Source organism: Ahaetulla prasina, chromosome 11, assembly GCF_028640845.1.
Source record: "Ahaetulla prasina isolate Xishuangbanna chromosome 11, ASM2864084v1, whole genome shotgun sequence".
NCBI classification, from domain to species: domain Eukaryota; kingdom Metazoa; phylum Chordata; class Lepidosauria; order Squamata; family Colubridae; genus Ahaetulla; species Ahaetulla prasina.
In genome coordinates, this window is record NC_080549.1 from 29,101,897 (window position 1) to 29,119,443 (window position 17,547).

At 43.3% G+C, this 17,547-nt stretch overlaps 1 protein-coding gene across 2 annotated transcripts in view; it reads right to left on the reverse strand.

Moving 5' to 3' along the window:
* Window positions 1-17,547, reverse strand: part of LOC131204945 (heat shock factor protein 3-like) — a 57,307-nt gene that overhangs the window by 29,016 nt on the left and 10,744 nt on the right. Inside the window, exons 3-7 of one of the 2 annotated variants that reach the window (XM_058196644.1) lie at window positions 16,025-16,152; window positions 14,844-14,968; window positions 12,552-12,627; window positions 10,898-10,959; window positions 5,154-5,235 (exon numbers count right to left, since the gene is read on the reverse strand). In XM_058196644.1, coding sequence (XP_058052627.1) covers window positions 5,154-5,235; window positions 10,898-10,959; window positions 12,552-12,627; window positions 14,844-14,968; window positions 16,025-16,152 — 473 coding nt within the window. Of the gene's footprint in view, window positions 1-5,153; window positions 5,236-10,897; window positions 10,960-12,551; window positions 12,628-13,611; window positions 14,395-14,843; window positions 14,969-16,024; window positions 16,153-17,547 lie in introns of those variants that run through there. The other variant, XM_058196643.1, reaches the window with a different exon arrangement.

The window sequence follows — 17,547 nt, forward strand, 5'->3', positions numbered from 1 at the left end:
GGGATGAAGCACCGGTCCTTGACTGAGGGAGACAATGTCCGGGGGAATCCTCCAGGGCTTGGCCACTGACAGGCCAACCAGGTCGGCGAACCACCTGGGCCAATGAGGAGCTACCAATAGTATCTCTGCCCTCTCCAACAGCACCTTCCTGATGACAGCCGGGATCAATAGTAGAGGAGGGAAAGCATACAAGAGGCCCCTGGGCCATGGGGTCCTCAGAGCGTCCACTCCTCTGCTCCCGGGGCTGGGAATCGTGACAGAAACCGGGGAAGGTGAGTGTTCGTTGGGGATGCGAAAAGATCGATTACCAGTTGGCTGAACTGGTCGACGAGGGCTGCGAATAGGCTGGGATGGAACCTCCACTCTGATGGATCCACTGAGGCCTGACTCAGCCAGTCTGCCCTGATGTTGTCTGTCCCGGCAATACAGTCCACTGTCAGGGACAACAGATGAGTCTCTGCCCATTGGCAAAGTGCTTCTGCCTCCAGCATCAGTGAACGTGATCGAGTCCCGCCTTGCCTGTTGACATGGGCCTTCGTTGTTGTATTGTCTGTGAGAAGAAGAACATGTCTCCCCCTCACCAGTGGCAGAAAAGCTTGAAGAGACAGACACGCAGCCCGCAGCTCCAGCCAGTTGATCTGTTGATCGATCTCCAGCCGAGTCCAACGTCCCTGGGCCACCTGGGACCCGCAATGTCCTCCCCAGCCGAAGAGGCTGGCGTCCGATGTCACCGTTACTCTGCAAGGCTCCCTGAAAAAACATCCCCTCCTGATGGCTTCCGACTCCCACCAAGAGAGAGAGAGCAGCACTTGTGGAGGCACCCTGACCCGAGCTTTCAGGGAACTGGTGCCCGCCCTCTGAAAGGGAAGCAAGAACCACTGGAGTGGTCGAGCATGGAACCTTGCCCAAGGAACTATGGCCAAGCAGGAGATCATTTTCCCTAACAGTTGTGACAATCGGGCCACTGGTACCGTCTGGTTCTGCCGAATCAGCTGAATTAAAGTCTGTATGTTCTCCTGCCGCTCCTGGGATAGGAACACCTGACCCGCCCAAGTGTCTATCAGGGCCCCCAGGTGCACTAACCTCGTAGAAGGTATGACCTGACATTTTTTCAAATTCACGGAGAATCCATGATCCCTCAGAGCACCTAAGGTTGTAGTTAAGTCTTGTTCTGCTAGCTGCTGGAACGATGCCTGGATGAGAAGGTCGTCCAGGTAACACTGGATCCTGATAGGAATGGACCTGAGGTATGCCGCCAGGACAGATAAAATCTTGGTAAACATCCGGAGGGCCAAGGCCAATCCGAACGGAAGGGCCCTGTATTGGAAATGCCGGCCGGCATAACAAAACCTCAGGTACTGCCGATGGTCTGGACTGATAGGTACGCTTCTGTGAGATCTATGGAAGCTAGGAAGTCTCCCTTCCTGATCCCCGCTAAGATAGAATGCAGGGAGTGCATTTTGAACCTCCTGTACCTGATGTAATAGTTCAGTCCCTTCAAATTGAGAATTGGTCTCCACCCCCCCGAGGCCTTTGGAACGATGAACAATATTGAATAAAAAACCCGCCCCCGTTGCTCCAACGGAACCGGCTGAATGGCCCGAATATCCAGCAAATGCTGAATAGCCGACTCCATGAGTCCCCGTTTGACTGGGTCTCGAGAAATTGGGCAACAGAGGAAAAGCCTCGGAGGAGGGAAGAGAAATTCGATGGAGAGCCCTGCTCGCACTGTCTCCCTGACCCAGCTATCTGTTGTTAGGTCGTCCCAACGGTCCGCAAACAGACCCAGCCTGCCCCCAATAGGAGCCTGGAGCCAGTCGTCACTTGGAACGACGAGCTCCTCTCCCACTGTTGCCCCTGAAGGACTGGCTTGATGGCAGTTGTCTACCTCTGGCAAAGGAAGATCTCTCGGTCTGGTAACCTGACCGTGACTGAAAGGGCCGTTGTTGTCGGGAAAAGCTAGGCCCAGCCCCCCCCCCCGACGGAAGGAGGGCCGCCTATAGTAGGGTGACTGACGGAAATCGCCCCTTCTACTCTGAGATGGAAGCACCTTCCTCTTGTCTCTGGTTTCAATTAATAAAGGATCCAGAGACTGGCCAAATAAATGTTCCCCTTCAAATGGGGCAGAAGCCAGTTTACATTTATGCTTAGCGTCCATGCGCCAGTGTCGTAGCCAAAGCAGACGTCTAGCCGTGACAGATGCCGCCATGGCCCTGGCAGAAAATTTGGCAGAGGCCAAAGTTGCGTCCGCGGTGTACTCTGCAGCAGCTAAAATCGTGGAGAGATCCTGATGAGCACGTATATCATCCGGCGCTAAGTGAGACTGAAGTTGTCGCAACCATCGAACTGACACTCTAGTAAGGAAGGAAGCCGCTGTAGAGGCTCTAATAGCCCAGGAATCTGCCAAGTGAGCCCTGCGCAGGGCCGTCTCCTCTCTCTTTTCCTTTGCCCTCAGGTGGCAAAACAGAAGAAGAGGTCAGAGCAGCCACCGGAGCATCCACCTTGGGAATGTCCAGTAACTTCAGTAAGGCTGCCTCCACTCCAAAAAGTTGATTCTCCAACCCAGTGGGCCTGGAAGCTGTAGCCGGTGAGGTCCACTGCCTTTGTATTAAGTCCAAAAACATCTTAGGGATAGGAATGGTATCTGCCTCCACCGTCTGCTCAGTGAACAGGAAATCATCCTGTTCCCCGCTATCTAAAGTGGACCCAGCAGCTGCAGGTGCCTGATCCATACGTGCTGTAGCCCGAGCCTTTGCTAACGAAGGTTTTAGCAAGGCAGGATTGAATAGACCCTTGAAGGGAGGTTTTGGTCGGGCATCTTGCTCTGGTACAGAAAAATCCTCTTCACCTTGCCACTCCCCATCGTAATAACTAATTTCAGAGGGAGCAGGAGACACAGGTTCCTGGTACTCCATCACTGGAGACAAAAGTCTCCGAGAGGCCTCTCCCTGCCCCAAAGAATACAAGTGGGCAGTTGGTTGAGACTGCTGGCGCCTTTCCTCTGCAATGCCTCGCTTAATGGCCTGCTCAAGCCACCTCTTCATAAACTGTGGCATGTCTTTTTCTCCCACTTCCCCTTGGTGGAGTCCCGCAGTGGTGGGAGTCCACGTTGCCTCAGGGGCCCTAAGTGGTGACCCAGAAGACCCAGGCCGAGGTAGAGGGTCAGTGAGGGTATCAGGTGACCAGGGCCTGGTAGCTGCAGGTTGAAATGGTATGTTCAGATCCTGCTGAGGAGGCAAATCTGGGGTTGGAGAAGCCATCTGATGATCAGAAATGGCAGAGTCTGAGGAGGCCTGAGGTAAAAACTCTGCTGAAGCCTTGGCAAACTCTCTATCTATGGCTTTCTGTCGTGCCTGGTCAGTCTTTTCTTCAGCCTTGGATGTGCCAGCACGGACATTGGTCCTGGTACAAATCTTAGCAGTTGCAGCAAGGCTGGCTGTTCTAGGCTTGACTGGTGCTCGGCCCCCTCTATCTGGCTGAGATGACCAAGAACCCTCTGCAGAAAATGCAGCCTGCCTATCAGAGTCTCCCATGGTAAGTTAGATATTAGGCCAGAAGTCTCTGTAATCTACAAAGGCAGGATAAACTATTTGCCAAATGACCAACTCCCAAGTCCAGTTTCTCTTTCTATTTGCAAACAGACAAGATAGAAAAGAAAAAAATACAAGCCTGATTTCTCCTCTGTGGGAGAAAAGGAGGCGCTCAATTAACTCCTTCCTTCCCAGGGCTGCACTAGGCTAAGAAAGGCTAGGACAGCCCAGCAGCTTTGTTCCTTTCTGAACAAAAATCCAGGAAACCATCCCGGCTCAAGCCTAGGCTGCAAGAGGCTGGCATGGCCGAGAAACTTGAAACAGCCCCCAGCTGCAAGCAACAAACATGCTCCACAGTTGATTGGCGCCAAAAAACCTCCTGAGTAAAATGCAGCCGTGCCAAGGCTCTTAGAGGCTTAAAAGCTCCAGCAGCTTTTAACAGGACGCTCCAAGATAATGGGAGCCAGCTGCAATCTTTGGGGTGAAAGCAAACCCCTGCAGCACTCCCCAGAGTTACCAGCCCGGTACCTGAGGGGAAAAGGGAGGGTGGGAGGCATCGGAAAGGGCAACCCCCCAGCTCCAATCCATATCAATGGAGAGCCCTCCCTAGCTGCAAGCAACAATCATAGATCCAAGAAAAATCAAGATAAAAGAAACAACCTTTACCTGAAAGGAACGGAAAGAGAACCCAAATCCAAAATAAGAAAAAGGATATCCAGGAAATAATATAATTCAACTCTAAAGCTCTGGAGATAAAAATCAATCGACCATAGCACCAGAAGGCTCCAGTTAGTCCAGAATGTGGCCGCGCGGGTGATAGAGGGAGCACCGCGTTGCTCCCATATAACACCGATCCTATGCAGCCTACACTGGCTGCCAGTAGCCTTCCGGGTGCAATTCAAGGCTCTGGTCATCATCTTTAAAGCGCTCCATGGCTTAGGACCGGGGTATCTACGAGACCGCCTCCTGCCGCCGATAGCCTCCCAACGACCGGTGCACTCCCATAGAGCGGGCCTCCTCCGGGTGCCGTCGACCAAGCAATGCAGGTTGGCGACCCCCAGGGGGAGGGCCTTCTCTGTGGCAGCACCGGCCCTGTGGAACGAGCTTCCTCCATGGTTATGGCAACTACCAGACCTCCGGACCTTCAGGCGTGAACTGAAGACTTTATTATTTCAACGAGCTAGACTAGCCTAAGAAATGAAATATTTTAGTTAATTTTAATTGGGTTTTAAACCGGTCTTTACCGTTTTAGTCATTTGGCGATTGAAATATTTTGTTTTAATTGGGTTTTAAATTGCTTATTTATTATTGTTGTATTTTTAATATGCCTGTGAACCGCCCTGAGTCCTATGGGAGATGGTGCGGTATAAAAGTATAAAAATAAATGAATAAAATAAATAAATAGCTGAGGCTGAGTTGAAAATTGCTGGGGAACATCACCAGGGAGGCAGAGCCTCAGCAGGTTTTTCTTTCAACTCAGTGACCATAGAGCTAGAGACTGGAATAACCCAAATGGCGCCTCCCATCGCCACACTATGGAGAATTTTATAACCAACTAAGCTAGAATAAATTTAACATGAACTGCTTCAGGAGGATCAGGGGGAAAAACAAAACAAGTCTTACAGTTTCACAGTCTTCCACGGGAATGCGCACGTACTGGCGACTGAATTTTGAAGGCGAAGGGTCTGAAGCATCGGCCAAAGACCTGGGAGAAGTAGAGCACAGAGAACTATGGAGGTGGATGGACAGATGAGCCAGAAAGCTTTGTATGCAGAAACCGCTGCATGCACACAACGGAAGCATTCCCCAGCAAGAAAATCATCATCAGAGAAATGACTTGGTAAAAACAAAAATAGGTTTTGATCAATGAGTTTTTCACCCCTCAGACATCTGAACAGTCCAAGAAAACAAATTTGCAAAGAGAATATTTATTCCCTTATTAAAAGAAACAAATGCTTTTGAAGAATGCTTTTTAAGACCCTAGACAAACCGATGAAATGTTCATTTGAATACAATGATCTAATTGCGACTTCTTAATTTTGCTGTATATCTACCTTAACATAACATAACATAACATAACATCAGAGTTGGAAGGGACCTTGGAGGCCTTCTAGTCCAACCCCCTGCCCAGGCAGGAAACCCTATACCATCTCAGTCAGATGGTTATCCAACATTTTCTTAAAAATTTCCAGTGTTGGAGCATTCACAACTTCTGAAGGCAAGTCATTCCACTTATTAATTGTTCTAACTGTCAGGAAATTTCTCCTTAGTTCTAAGTTGCTTCTTTCTTTGACCAGTTTCCACCCATTGCTTCTTGTTCTACCCTCAGGTGCTTTGGTGAACAGCCTGACTCCCTCTTCTTTGTGGCAGCCCCTAAGATATTGGAACACAGCTATCATGTCTCCCTAGTCCTTCTTTTGTTAAACTAGACATACCCAGTTCCTGCAACCGTTCTTCATATGTTTTATCCTCCAGTCCCCTAATCATCTTTGTTGCTCTTCTCTGCACTCTTTCTAGAGTCTCAACATCTTTTTTACATCGTGGCGACCAAAACTGGATGCAATATTCCAAGTGTGGCCTTACCAAGGCATTATAAAGTGGCACTAACACTTCACGTGATCTTGATTCTATCCTCTGTTTATGCAGCCCAGAACTGTGTTGGCTTTTTAACAGCTGCTGCACACTGCTGGCTCATATCTAAATGGTTATCCACTAGGACTCCAAGATCCCTCTCACAGGTACTACTATTGAGCAAGGTACCACATATACGGTACTGGTGCATTTTGTTTTTGGCCTAAATGTAGAACCTTACTTTTTCACTGTTGAATTTCATTTTGTTAGATAGCGCCCAATGTTCAAGTCTGTCAAGATCTTTCTGTAGCTTGAGCCTATCTTCTGGAGTGTTGGCTATTCCTGCCAGCTTGGTGTCATCTGCAAATTTGATGAGTTCCCCATCTATCCCTCGTCCAAGTCATTGATGAAGATGTTGAAGAGTACTGGGCCTAAAACAGAGCCTTGGGGTACTCCACTGCATACTTCCTCCATGTGGATGTAGTTCCGTTGAGGACTACACGTTGAGTGCGTGTAATTGGTCAGCCAATTACGAATCCATCTGGTGGTGGTGCTGTCTAACCCACATTTTTCTACTTTATCTAGTAGTAGGTTATGGTCTACTTTATCAAATGCTTTACTGAAGTCCAAGTAAATTATATCGACAGCATTCCTCTTGTCTACTAATTTTGTCATTTTGTCAAAGAATGCGATAAGATTAGTCTGGCATGATCTGTTTTGACAAACCCATGTTGGCTTTTGGTTATTACTTTGTTTGCTTCTAGGTGTTCGGTGATTCGTTGCTTGATTATCTTTTCCAGAATCTTCCCGGTATTGAGGTCAGACTGATAGGTCTGTAGTTTCCTGGATCTGTTTTTTCCTTTTTGAAGATGGGAACTACATCAGCTCTTTTCCAGTCCTCTGGCAGCTCCCTGTGCTCCAGGATCTTTGAAAGATATAGTTCAGTGGTTCTGAGATCACGTCTGCCAGTTCCATCAGAACCTTGGGGTGTAATCCCTCCGGTCCTGGTGATTTGAACTCGTCTAGGGTAGACAGGTGTTCACTTACCATTTTCTTCCCTATTTTAACTTGTGTTTCTAATCTGTTTTTTGTAGTGCTGTTTTTGATAGGTTGGATTGTTTTTCCTTTTGTGTAAAGACAGATGCAAAATATGAGTTAAGTAGATCTGCTTTCTCCTGTTGCTTGTCATCTTCTTGCCACTTTCTCCCAGCAATGGGCCAATTGTTTCCTTGACTTTTTCTTGTTTTTAACATGTTGGAAGAAGCTTTTTGTTATTTTTACTTTTGTCGCTAGCCTTTGTTCATTGTGAGCCTTAGCTTTCCTCACTTCATCTTTACAGGCTCGGGCTATTTGCTGATATTCTGCCTTAGTTATTTGCCCCTCTTTCCACTTTTTATATTTGTCCTTTTTGTCTTTCAATTTGTCAGATAGTTCTTTATGCATCCATGCTGGTTTCTTTTGAGATCTACTATTTTTCTTCTTCATTGGTATTGTGTTAGACTGTGCTTTTATAATCTCACTTTTCAAAATTTCCCAAGCTTCTTGAGTTGTTTTCCCCCTGAGGATTCTCATCCATTGAATCCTTCTCAAGCTCTCTCTAAGTTTATTGAAATTAGCTCTCTTAAAGTCCAAGACTCTAGTTTGACTTTGTTCTACTACTTGTATTTGCTTAATGTTGAATTCCAATATTGCGTGGTCACTTGCCCCCAAGGTTCCTGTAGCTTCAACACCTTCTATCATTTCATCTCTGTTAGTGAGAATTAAGTCCAATATAGCTGATCCCCTTGTCGCCTTCTCTATTTTTTGGGAAACAAAGTTGTCTGCTAGGTTTGTTAGGAACCTGTTGGATCTTCCACTTGGTGCAGAGTTTGTTTCCCAGTTGATGTCAGGGTAGTTAAAATCCCCCATTACTACTGTGATGTGCTTCCTACATACCTTAGTTAGCTGACTAGCAAAAGTTCATCTACTTCCTCTGTTTGGTTGGGTGGCCTATAGTATAGACCTATGGCAATATCGTTTTCACCTCTTTATATTGACCCAAATACATTCAAGATGATTTTCATCATTGTTGTGCTCTATTTCTGTAGAGATGTAGTTATTTCTTATATATAGTGCAACTCCACCTCCTCTTTTATTTGGTCTATTTCTTTTAAATAATTTATATCCTCTAGCTGTATGTTCCATTTGTCAGTTTCATCCCACCAAGTTTCCGTAATGGCAACAATATCATATCTACCCTCATTTACTTGGATTTCTAATTCACCCTGTTTATTCCTCATACTCTGTGCATTGGTGTATAGACATTTGAGTCCATTTGGATTGATCTTGTGTTTACTGTCTACATAACCTGTGTTGACTGCCCTACTTTCTTGCCACCTGTTGGTTTAGTGCACATGGTATGGCACTCACTGTTAAATGCTTGGTTTTGCTTGATAGCATGGTTGATAGTCTTACCCATACAGACATCTATGTTACATGCACTGATAACCCTTTTAGTTTTCGATTGCTGGGGACAGAAATTTTCTATATCAGTTAATTCTCTGTCCCCACTGTTCAGTTTAAATGTTTATCCAGAAAATCTGTGAATGTATTGCTGAGTAACTCAGTCCCTTTCTTTGATGGATGCAATCCATCTCTTTTGTACAATTTTTCATTGGACCAGTTGCAGACATCATGACTAATAAAACCAAAGCCTTCCCTTTTACACCACTCCTTTAGCCACACATTAAACTCCACTACACGCTGGCCTTTGCCTTTTTGTTCCTTATGTACTGGTAAAACCTCTGAAAAGTTAAGCCTACAACCTATGCTATTAAGTTCATACCCTAAGCTCTGGAAATCATTCTGCACAGAAAGCACATCCTTTTGGGACAGATCATTTGTGCCAAGATGTATAATAGCATCAACATCAGAATCCTTACTGGCATTCTTGACTATCTTAAGAATACGCCTCTTGTCTCTGCTGGCAGTAGCACCAGGTAGACACCTGACGTCTTTCAAAACCTCCATATCCTTTCCTAAATTTACATCCCTTACAATTGAATCTCCAATCAGAAGGTGGCTTCTCTTTTTGGATACCGTGCTCTTCTTGTGTGACCGATCTGTAATACTTGATACACACTTTTCCAAAGTAGGTTCACACTTTTCCAAAGTAAGTTCTTCATCTTGAACCATAATCCCTTGATTGTTTGAGTTATCAGTATCACAACTACCTTGATCTGTCACTTTAGTGTTCCTATTTAGGTCAGCAAGGGCACTATATCTGTTATACTGGGACACTGTAAAAGCTTTGTGTTTATGGTTACCTTGATTTAGAAAGCAGACATGTGAACCATGATGAATATTGTTTACTCCTTTACAGCTACCAAATTGATTGGAGGATTACGGGATTTGAGCGAGTGACCTTTAAAATCACAGCTGGCAATTCACAGCATTTAGGAACCAAAATTGAGGTAGGCTTTCAACACAATCAAGGCATAATCATTATGGAACTAAAATGGACTGGCTTTTCCTAGGAACAGCTTGCATCTAGAATATAGTATGGTCTCCAGCCAACAAATATGAGTGACAAAATCCAAGGCAACTCTTTCTTGTGCTCAAATGAAAAGGAAATCATAATTTTCTCACATGGGAAGTTCTTGCCTAGGAAAATGTACAACAGCCATTTATTTTACGTAGAATGATGGACCATGTGCTTCCCAAATGCACCTACCCCCACTAGTTATAACCACCCAAAATGTTTTTTTTCTGTGCACATGGAAAAAAGGACATGAGTTCAACATCCCGACACAATCATCTGAACATTCCCAATTGGCCAGGCCTCTGCCAACTCTGCACAAGCCCTGGGTCTACGAGCTGAAAAAGCATCCCACTGAAATTAGCTTCAAACCTTTGATTAACTTTAATTAGCTTTAAAGCTTCACATCCTTCTGCATAATTTCCTCAGTAAGGGAAGTATGGGTAGTCCTCGACTTACAACAATTCATTTAGTGACTGTTTGAAGTTACAACACGATTGAAAAAAGTGATTTATGACCGTTCCTCATACTTATGACTGTTGCAGTATCTCCATGGTCACATGATTAAAATTCAGACGCTTGGGAACTGACTCATATTTATGACAGTTGCAGTGTCCTGGGGTCATGTGATCACTTTCTGTGACCTTCTGACAAGCAAAGCAGTGGGGAAGCTTAACAAACGTGTTACTAGCTTAACAACTTCAATGTTTCACTTAACCTCACTTAACAAATATTTCACTTAACAGAAATGTTGTGCTCAATTGTGGTCGTAAGTCGTGGACTACCTGTTAGAACAGGTTTGTACAATGTGCTCTTCTGAAGTCTAAGACCTGGAAGAAATACAGCCGTGATTTAGCTGCCAGCCACTTTCACCTGATGCTAAGAAGAAAAACCAACCTAAAAAAGTTGCCGGCTCTTTAGAGTTTCTTTCCTGGTAAGAGAAACATCTGGCAAGATGAAGGTGTCAGAAACAAGTCAAGCGTTTGGCATGTTCACAGCAAACCATAAGCCGGGACTGTGCCCTGAAAAGCCACAAATATAGTAGCTGAAATACCTTCACACAGGCAAGAATAACACTCACCCAGAGGCCATGAAAAGAGAGGCAAAGTAATCAGAAATAAGAGCACGATGAAAGAAATAGTTCCGTTTGTATCCCCTTAACAGGGAGGCAGGAGCCCTACGAAGTTTAAGAATACTTTTCTCTCCTCAGTATGGGGGGAAAAACTGGAATCAAAATCTCATTTTGAATAGCAACAGAACCAAAAGAGTGAGTAATTACCTTTTTCTCTTGACCCCCAAAATGCAGTTTCCTCTCATTAAACCCAGTATAAATTCAAGGATCTGAAAGAAGAGGGGAAAAGTAACAATCCTCTCTCATCTCAACCATCACAGCCTCAAAATTAAGCACAGGAACAATATTCAGTGGTGCAAAGGTTTTAAAAACTTTTCATTTTTTGTCTTTACCGCATACCTCCTTCAAATAAATAACACAAACACACAAACACAAACACACATACACAAACACAAACACACACATACTTACATGCTGTTATCACGGACAATCTTAGGTAAGATTTAAGATCTACACAACAGATTTTAAAAACTCCAACACATTAACCAGTGTAATTATTTACCTTTCTTGTAATAATTAAGGATTGAGCTAATAAAACATGGACTGAATTATCATTCATCAACTTACATGCCATCAGGGCAGAAGCTGTGTTAACAGAGCAATGGATCACACTGGCAACATCCTTGCTACTATTTCCTCAACGTCAACAGACAAAACTGCTCCAGATTTGGGACCCTCTACAATTCTCTTCCATTCTCTCAGGCGCATCCATCTGTTGCACCAGAGAGAATTCCCAATTACAGGAATTGGTTTCCTGTCTTCCCTCTGTGCAATTTTCCCTTAAAGATGGCTATTATAAAGACATTCAAAGCTGCTTCGTTTCATCTTTTCTCTCCATCTATCTTTGACAGCGGTGTCTCTGAATATTGCATAAACCTGGACACAGGGAGTCATTTGTTGCAACTGTTCTACAAAATACTCTAAAAGTTCTTTCAACTAAGAGTAGAGTAAAGGCAGTTTATATAATTAATCAATCTCTGTGAGTTTCACTCCACAGGGATTTAATTTAACTACTTCTGATCTTCCTTGCCACTCAGAATGCAACAAAAACATAATTCTGTTCACTGACACAGTGAACTCTCAGTTTCTACATTTCTTGTGATTCTCTGATCAGGCCTCTATACCCGATTCAGAATAAAAAAAGTAAAAAGCCTATTTTTGACCTGTGCATGAATCGTATTGTGGGAGTTTTCTTACACATTCAGAGATTGACTTGATACATTCATCCTGAACCAAGATGCAGAGAATAATATAAAGTTATAGGGTGATTCACTGCGTGCCAAGCTACAGCTTTTTGCAACCAACAAAATTTGCCTGCAATTTACTTTAATGGTTGCTCCTTTCTTTGTTCAGTGAAACTTCTGAATCAATGGCCTATCTACTGCAAAATGATTTATCTAGACTAGACAGATTTTAATATTTTAAAAGTTCTCCAGACTTTTTTTTTGTTGTTGTTTTTTCTTCTATTCCTAGTTCTTCCAAGTAATCAGCAGGACTTTTTCCTGACCTCAACATTCTAGCCAAGGGAGACCTTCTGGGACTGTCAGTTGAGTCTCTTCCTTTCAGTTGTCTCTGTGAATCTGGGGGGCACTGAGAAATATTTCTATCTTGCATTTGGACTAGGTGCTCTTCTTCTAAGCACTTGGACAGGCTAGATCACTCTTAGGACCCTGAGCAACTGATTCATGGAGGCAGCATTCCAACCGCCCCCTCTCCTGCCTTCAAGGGAGAGCCCCAGGTGAGGGGCGGCTGCTCTGGAGTAGAGGAGAGCGCCAAGCTAAGGCCAGGCTATTCTCAGTACCTTTGACAAAAGCTGCTGCTGCTGGTTGTGCTTCTGGCGGAGGAAGGCCACTTCTTTCCAGAGGGCTTTGTTTTCCCTGAAAACGAGAAACAGAAAGATGCAAGATGGTGAAAGTGATCGACTTCCAAGGGTGGAGACTTTTGCAAGAAGATTTGGGTTGCTGAAAGGAGGGGATGCGTGGAAGCAGAAGACTAACCAGTTTTCCATTCCAAGAGACCCAGAATGGAAAAGGAGATGCCACAACTTTTCGGGACTTCCCGCCCGGGGTTCTGGAGGGGCAAAAAGAGGCTTTTCTGAAATGATGTGAGGAAGGGTTACACCTAATCATGCTTGAACTACAGTCACTGCCAAGGTTCTAAAGACGGGCTTTTCTCAGCTCTGCTCCATGAGATCCTTTAAATGGAGACTCGGGAGGCCAAAGTCACAAGAGATCACTGCTCAGGGGCAAAATATCTGTCCTGCAGGCAAAAAGCACCTGCATTTCCAAGAAGAATGATTTCTTTGGAAGGGGAAAAGCAGAAAGTTTTGTATCTGTGGACATCAATAGGTTAGACAGCCTATCAGTCCAGCCTTTCATCAGGCAGTTTTTTATAGACTTAGGTCATCTTCTGCTCTCCCAATGACTATGGATCTTTTCATGTCCCACAGTAGAGCATTCTTAATTAAAACATTAAAGAACAACAATTAAACTTGCAGGTGAGTAAAATCTCAGGTAAAATACTGCAGCTGAGCAGGCCAACTTAGTAACCAGCAGGAGCAAGATCTTTGGGGACAGAGGACAAAAAAATTAATAAAGACACAGTCTTCCTCTTAGATTTGCAATTATTAGTAGCCACAATAGTTAAGATCCTTTATTTCCTTTTCAAAGTGGGTGGGTGCTGATAACATGGCATAATGTTTGTTGTTGGAACAGAAGAAGGTCATCCAGGATACTAACAAGTCCACCTTTCTGTACTCAGGCAATCCCTTCATTCTATCTGCAGTTTTATAGATAGGGTGGGAAACTCCTCTCATGATTTGCCTCTCAATACTTGCTCATGGTGCATTCATGGTGCTGCACCTTTTCATACTTTCCAGCTTGATGTCCATGCTGTTCTGTTGTTCCCTCATCTCCTGAACCTCCGACAACACTTTGTGCAAGTCGTCTGGACAGATTGTGAAATCTTCTGGCCTTACCGTGGCCACCTGTGTCAGAGTAGACTGAAGATGATAAGATGAAACATGTTTATAAGAAACAAATGCAATTGAAATTTGACTCATAAGGAATGGGGACGCTGAAAACACTCAGGCACACAACTTTCCCCTTGCTGATCATAGATGATAACCCAAAGCTGCTGTTTATGCCCACTCAGGAATCGCTACCTGGGCATCCATCTACCCCAGTACCAGAGTTATACTGAGAAAGCAGGATTGCAACATCTCACTTAGAAAAGAACTGACACACATGTAAAAGGAAAAGGCTAAATCTCAGAAGTCTATGACACTGATTGCCTTACCGCTGGTCAATTTTGGTGTAATGTTCACATCATTGTTCCTATGATCTTGGGAAGAGAAATAAAAGATGTACCAAACTTTAGGAATTTATCCATTTATTTAGAGGTTTGTCCTTTTTGTACTTGGAATATATTAAAAAAAGAAAAAGATAATATTGAGTTGTCAAAAGCATCCACTGAAGAAATTTGTTAACTCTCACAGTTTGAATGAAAGTCATATTGGTATCATTATTATGATCCTGCACAGGCCAGGTTTAATTTGTGGCTTACATAATATATGAGGTTTTGTTTTTCTTTTATTGATTTTTGAAATATATAGTCATACAGAAAGTATGTAGCTATAACATACATAACAGCTATAAGTATGGATCTTTTCATGTCCCACAGTAGAGCATTCTTAATTAAAACATTAAAGAACAACAATTAAACTTGCAGGTGAGTAAAATCTCAGGTAAAATACTGCAGCTGAGCAGGCCAACTTAGTAACCAGCAGGAGCAAGATCTTTGGGGACAGAGGACAAAAAAATTAATAAAGACACAGTCTTCCTCTTAGATTTGCAATTATTAGTAGCCACAATAGTTAAGATCCTTTATTTCCTTTTCAAAGTGGGTGGGTGCTGATAACATGGCATAATGTTTGTTGTTGGAACAGAAGAAGGTCATCCAGGATACTAACAAGTCCACCTTTCTGTACTCAGGCAATCCCTTCATTCTATCTGCAGTTTTATAGATAGGGTGGGAAACTCCTCTCATGATTTGCCTCTCAATACTTGCTCATGGTGCATTCATGGTGCTGCACCTTTTCATACTTTCCAGCTTGATGTCCATGCTGTTCTGTTGTTCCCTCATCTCCTGAACCTCCGACAACACTTTGTGCAAGTCGTCTGGACAGATTGTGAAATCTTCTGGCCTTACCGTGGCCACCTGTGTCAGAGTAGACTGAAGATGATAAGATGAAACATGTTTATAAGAAACAAATGCAATTGAAATTTGACTCATAAGGAATGGGGACGCTGAAAACACTCAGGCACACAACTTTCCCCTTGCTGATCATAGATGATAACCCAAAGCTGCTGTTTATGCCCACTCAGGAATCGCTACCTGGGCATCCATCTACCCCAGTACCAGAGTTATACTGAGAAAGCAGGATTGCAACATCTCACTTAGAAAAGAACTGACACACATGTAAAAGGAAAAGGCTAAATCTCAGAAGTCTATGACACTGATTGCCTTACCGCTGGTCAATTTTGGTGTAATGTTCACATCATTGTTCCTATGATCTTGGGAAGAGAAATAAAAGATGTACCAAACTTTAGGAATTTATCCATTTATTTAGAGGTTTGTCCTTTTTGTACTTGGAATATATTAAAAAAAGAAAAAGATAATATTGAGTTGTCAAAAGCATCCACTGAAGAAATTTGTTAACTCTCACAGTTTGAATGAAAGTCATATTGGTATCATTATTATGATCCTGCACAGGCCAGGTTTAATTTGTGGCTTACATAATATATGAGGTTTTGTTTTTCTTTTATTGATTTTTGAAATATATAGTCATACAGAAAGTATGTAGCTATAACATACATAACAGCTATAAGTATGTAGCTGTTCAGCCTCCACAGCTCCAGAATTTTGCAAGTAACTCAGTATTTCACCCATTAGAAAAAAAATTAGCATGGATGAAAAACATCAAAGCCACGATTTCTTCCTCAAGACAAGCTCAACTCCGGAGACTTCATGAACCCACCTGAATGCAAGCAGCTTGCCTTGGCCTTCTTCCACATTATCTTTTCATCCATCCAAGCACTAAAGAGATTCAGCCCTGCTTAAGTTTTGGGGGTGGACTTTTTAGGGGGGAGTGGGAGATCAGTCAAGGTCCAATCCAGTTTTGCTCATAATGCTTTAAACAGAAAATGGACCAGGTAAAACATGATCGTATTGAACAGAGAAATTTTAATCAAGTGGCACTCTAGGAAACAGTACCTTTCTTTTGATGTTTGCCAGCAAATCAATCTTCCCTCTTTTGAAAAACGGATGCTGAAATTCAATGGTAGGATTCTTGTCAGAGGTTATCATGCCATTTTCAAGCGCAATCACTTTCCTGAAGCCATCTGTAACAACATCAGAGGATATTCAATGTGTTTGTGTCTCTGAGAAGCCCACTTTCACTTGAACTCTTTCATTTTCCTTTAGTTAGGTACAAATTCCCCACTCAAAAGAAGAGTTACAGCGGTCACATTCTGATATGATAAAACCATTTTCTTTCTTCCTTCTTCAAAAGGAAGAGATCCGTGTGATAATAGACCAATGTAAGAACAAAATCTGGATACCACCAGGGAAAAGTCAAGGGAGGGAAGATGTGTAATTCTTACAAGACAGCCTGGGATTCTTTTGAGTTTTTGAAACCGAAATGACTAAATTTGCTTCGCAGAATGAGCTACAGTAGTGGCCAAAATTGTGGAAAAATTGTTGAGGTTTGATGGCTAATACCACTTTTTGGGGGGAGTTTCAAGATAATCATATTCCACTGCTGGAATGGCCTGGGAATAGCCCAGATCTTAACCCAACTGAAAATCTATTGAGCTGACTAAAGAAACTTATTAGTCAGAAGCGACCCAGCAATAAAACCCAGTTAATAGAAGCAATCATTCAATCTTGGTTTCAGATTTAACAGCTGCAGAACTAAAAGACTTGGTGCACTCTATGGGAAGACGTTGTAAGGCCGTAATTCATGCTAAAAGTTATTCAATTATTAACTGACAACTAACCCTAACCCTCCATGTAGACGTAGCACCATTAAGGACTACTCGTTGAGCACGGCTTCTCAGCCAGTTACAAATCCATCTAATGATGATGCTATCTATGCTACTTTTTCTACCTTACCAAGAAGTAGTCTACTTTGTCGAATGCCTTGCTGAAATCTAAATATATTATATCCACAGTACTTAACTGGTCTACTAATTTAGTCACTATGTTGAAGAATGAAATAAGATTGGATTGGCATGATCCGTTTTTAACAAACCCGTGCTGACTTCTAGTTATTATTTTACTTGTTTTTAGATGTTGGCAGATCTGGGTTTTTTTATTTCCTCTTCCAGTATCTTCCCCGGTATTGGTGTTAGGCTGATTGGTCTGTAGTTTCCTGGGTCTGTTTTTAACAGAAGCCTATTCCAACCTCAAGACTGTATCTGTATCAATCACTGTAACTCCAAGCTCCAAAATTGCCACAGAAGAGAACTGTTTTCATCCCACTTCTGAATGGTGAAAGGGTAAGAACTGAACTGATACTTGTGCAACAAAGGGACACTCCCATACCACATGGCCAAGAACCCCGGTTCTTTAGAACTTAATAGATAACCAGCAGCACTATGGACTCAGCTCAGAGGCATTCCGGTAACCAAGTCCTAGTCTGCCTAAGCAGCTAGTTACAACAGCCTCCGGAGTAGCTATACTCTGTAGCAACTTCAGCTTTTAGCGTATTTTTTTATTATTTACATTTATATCCC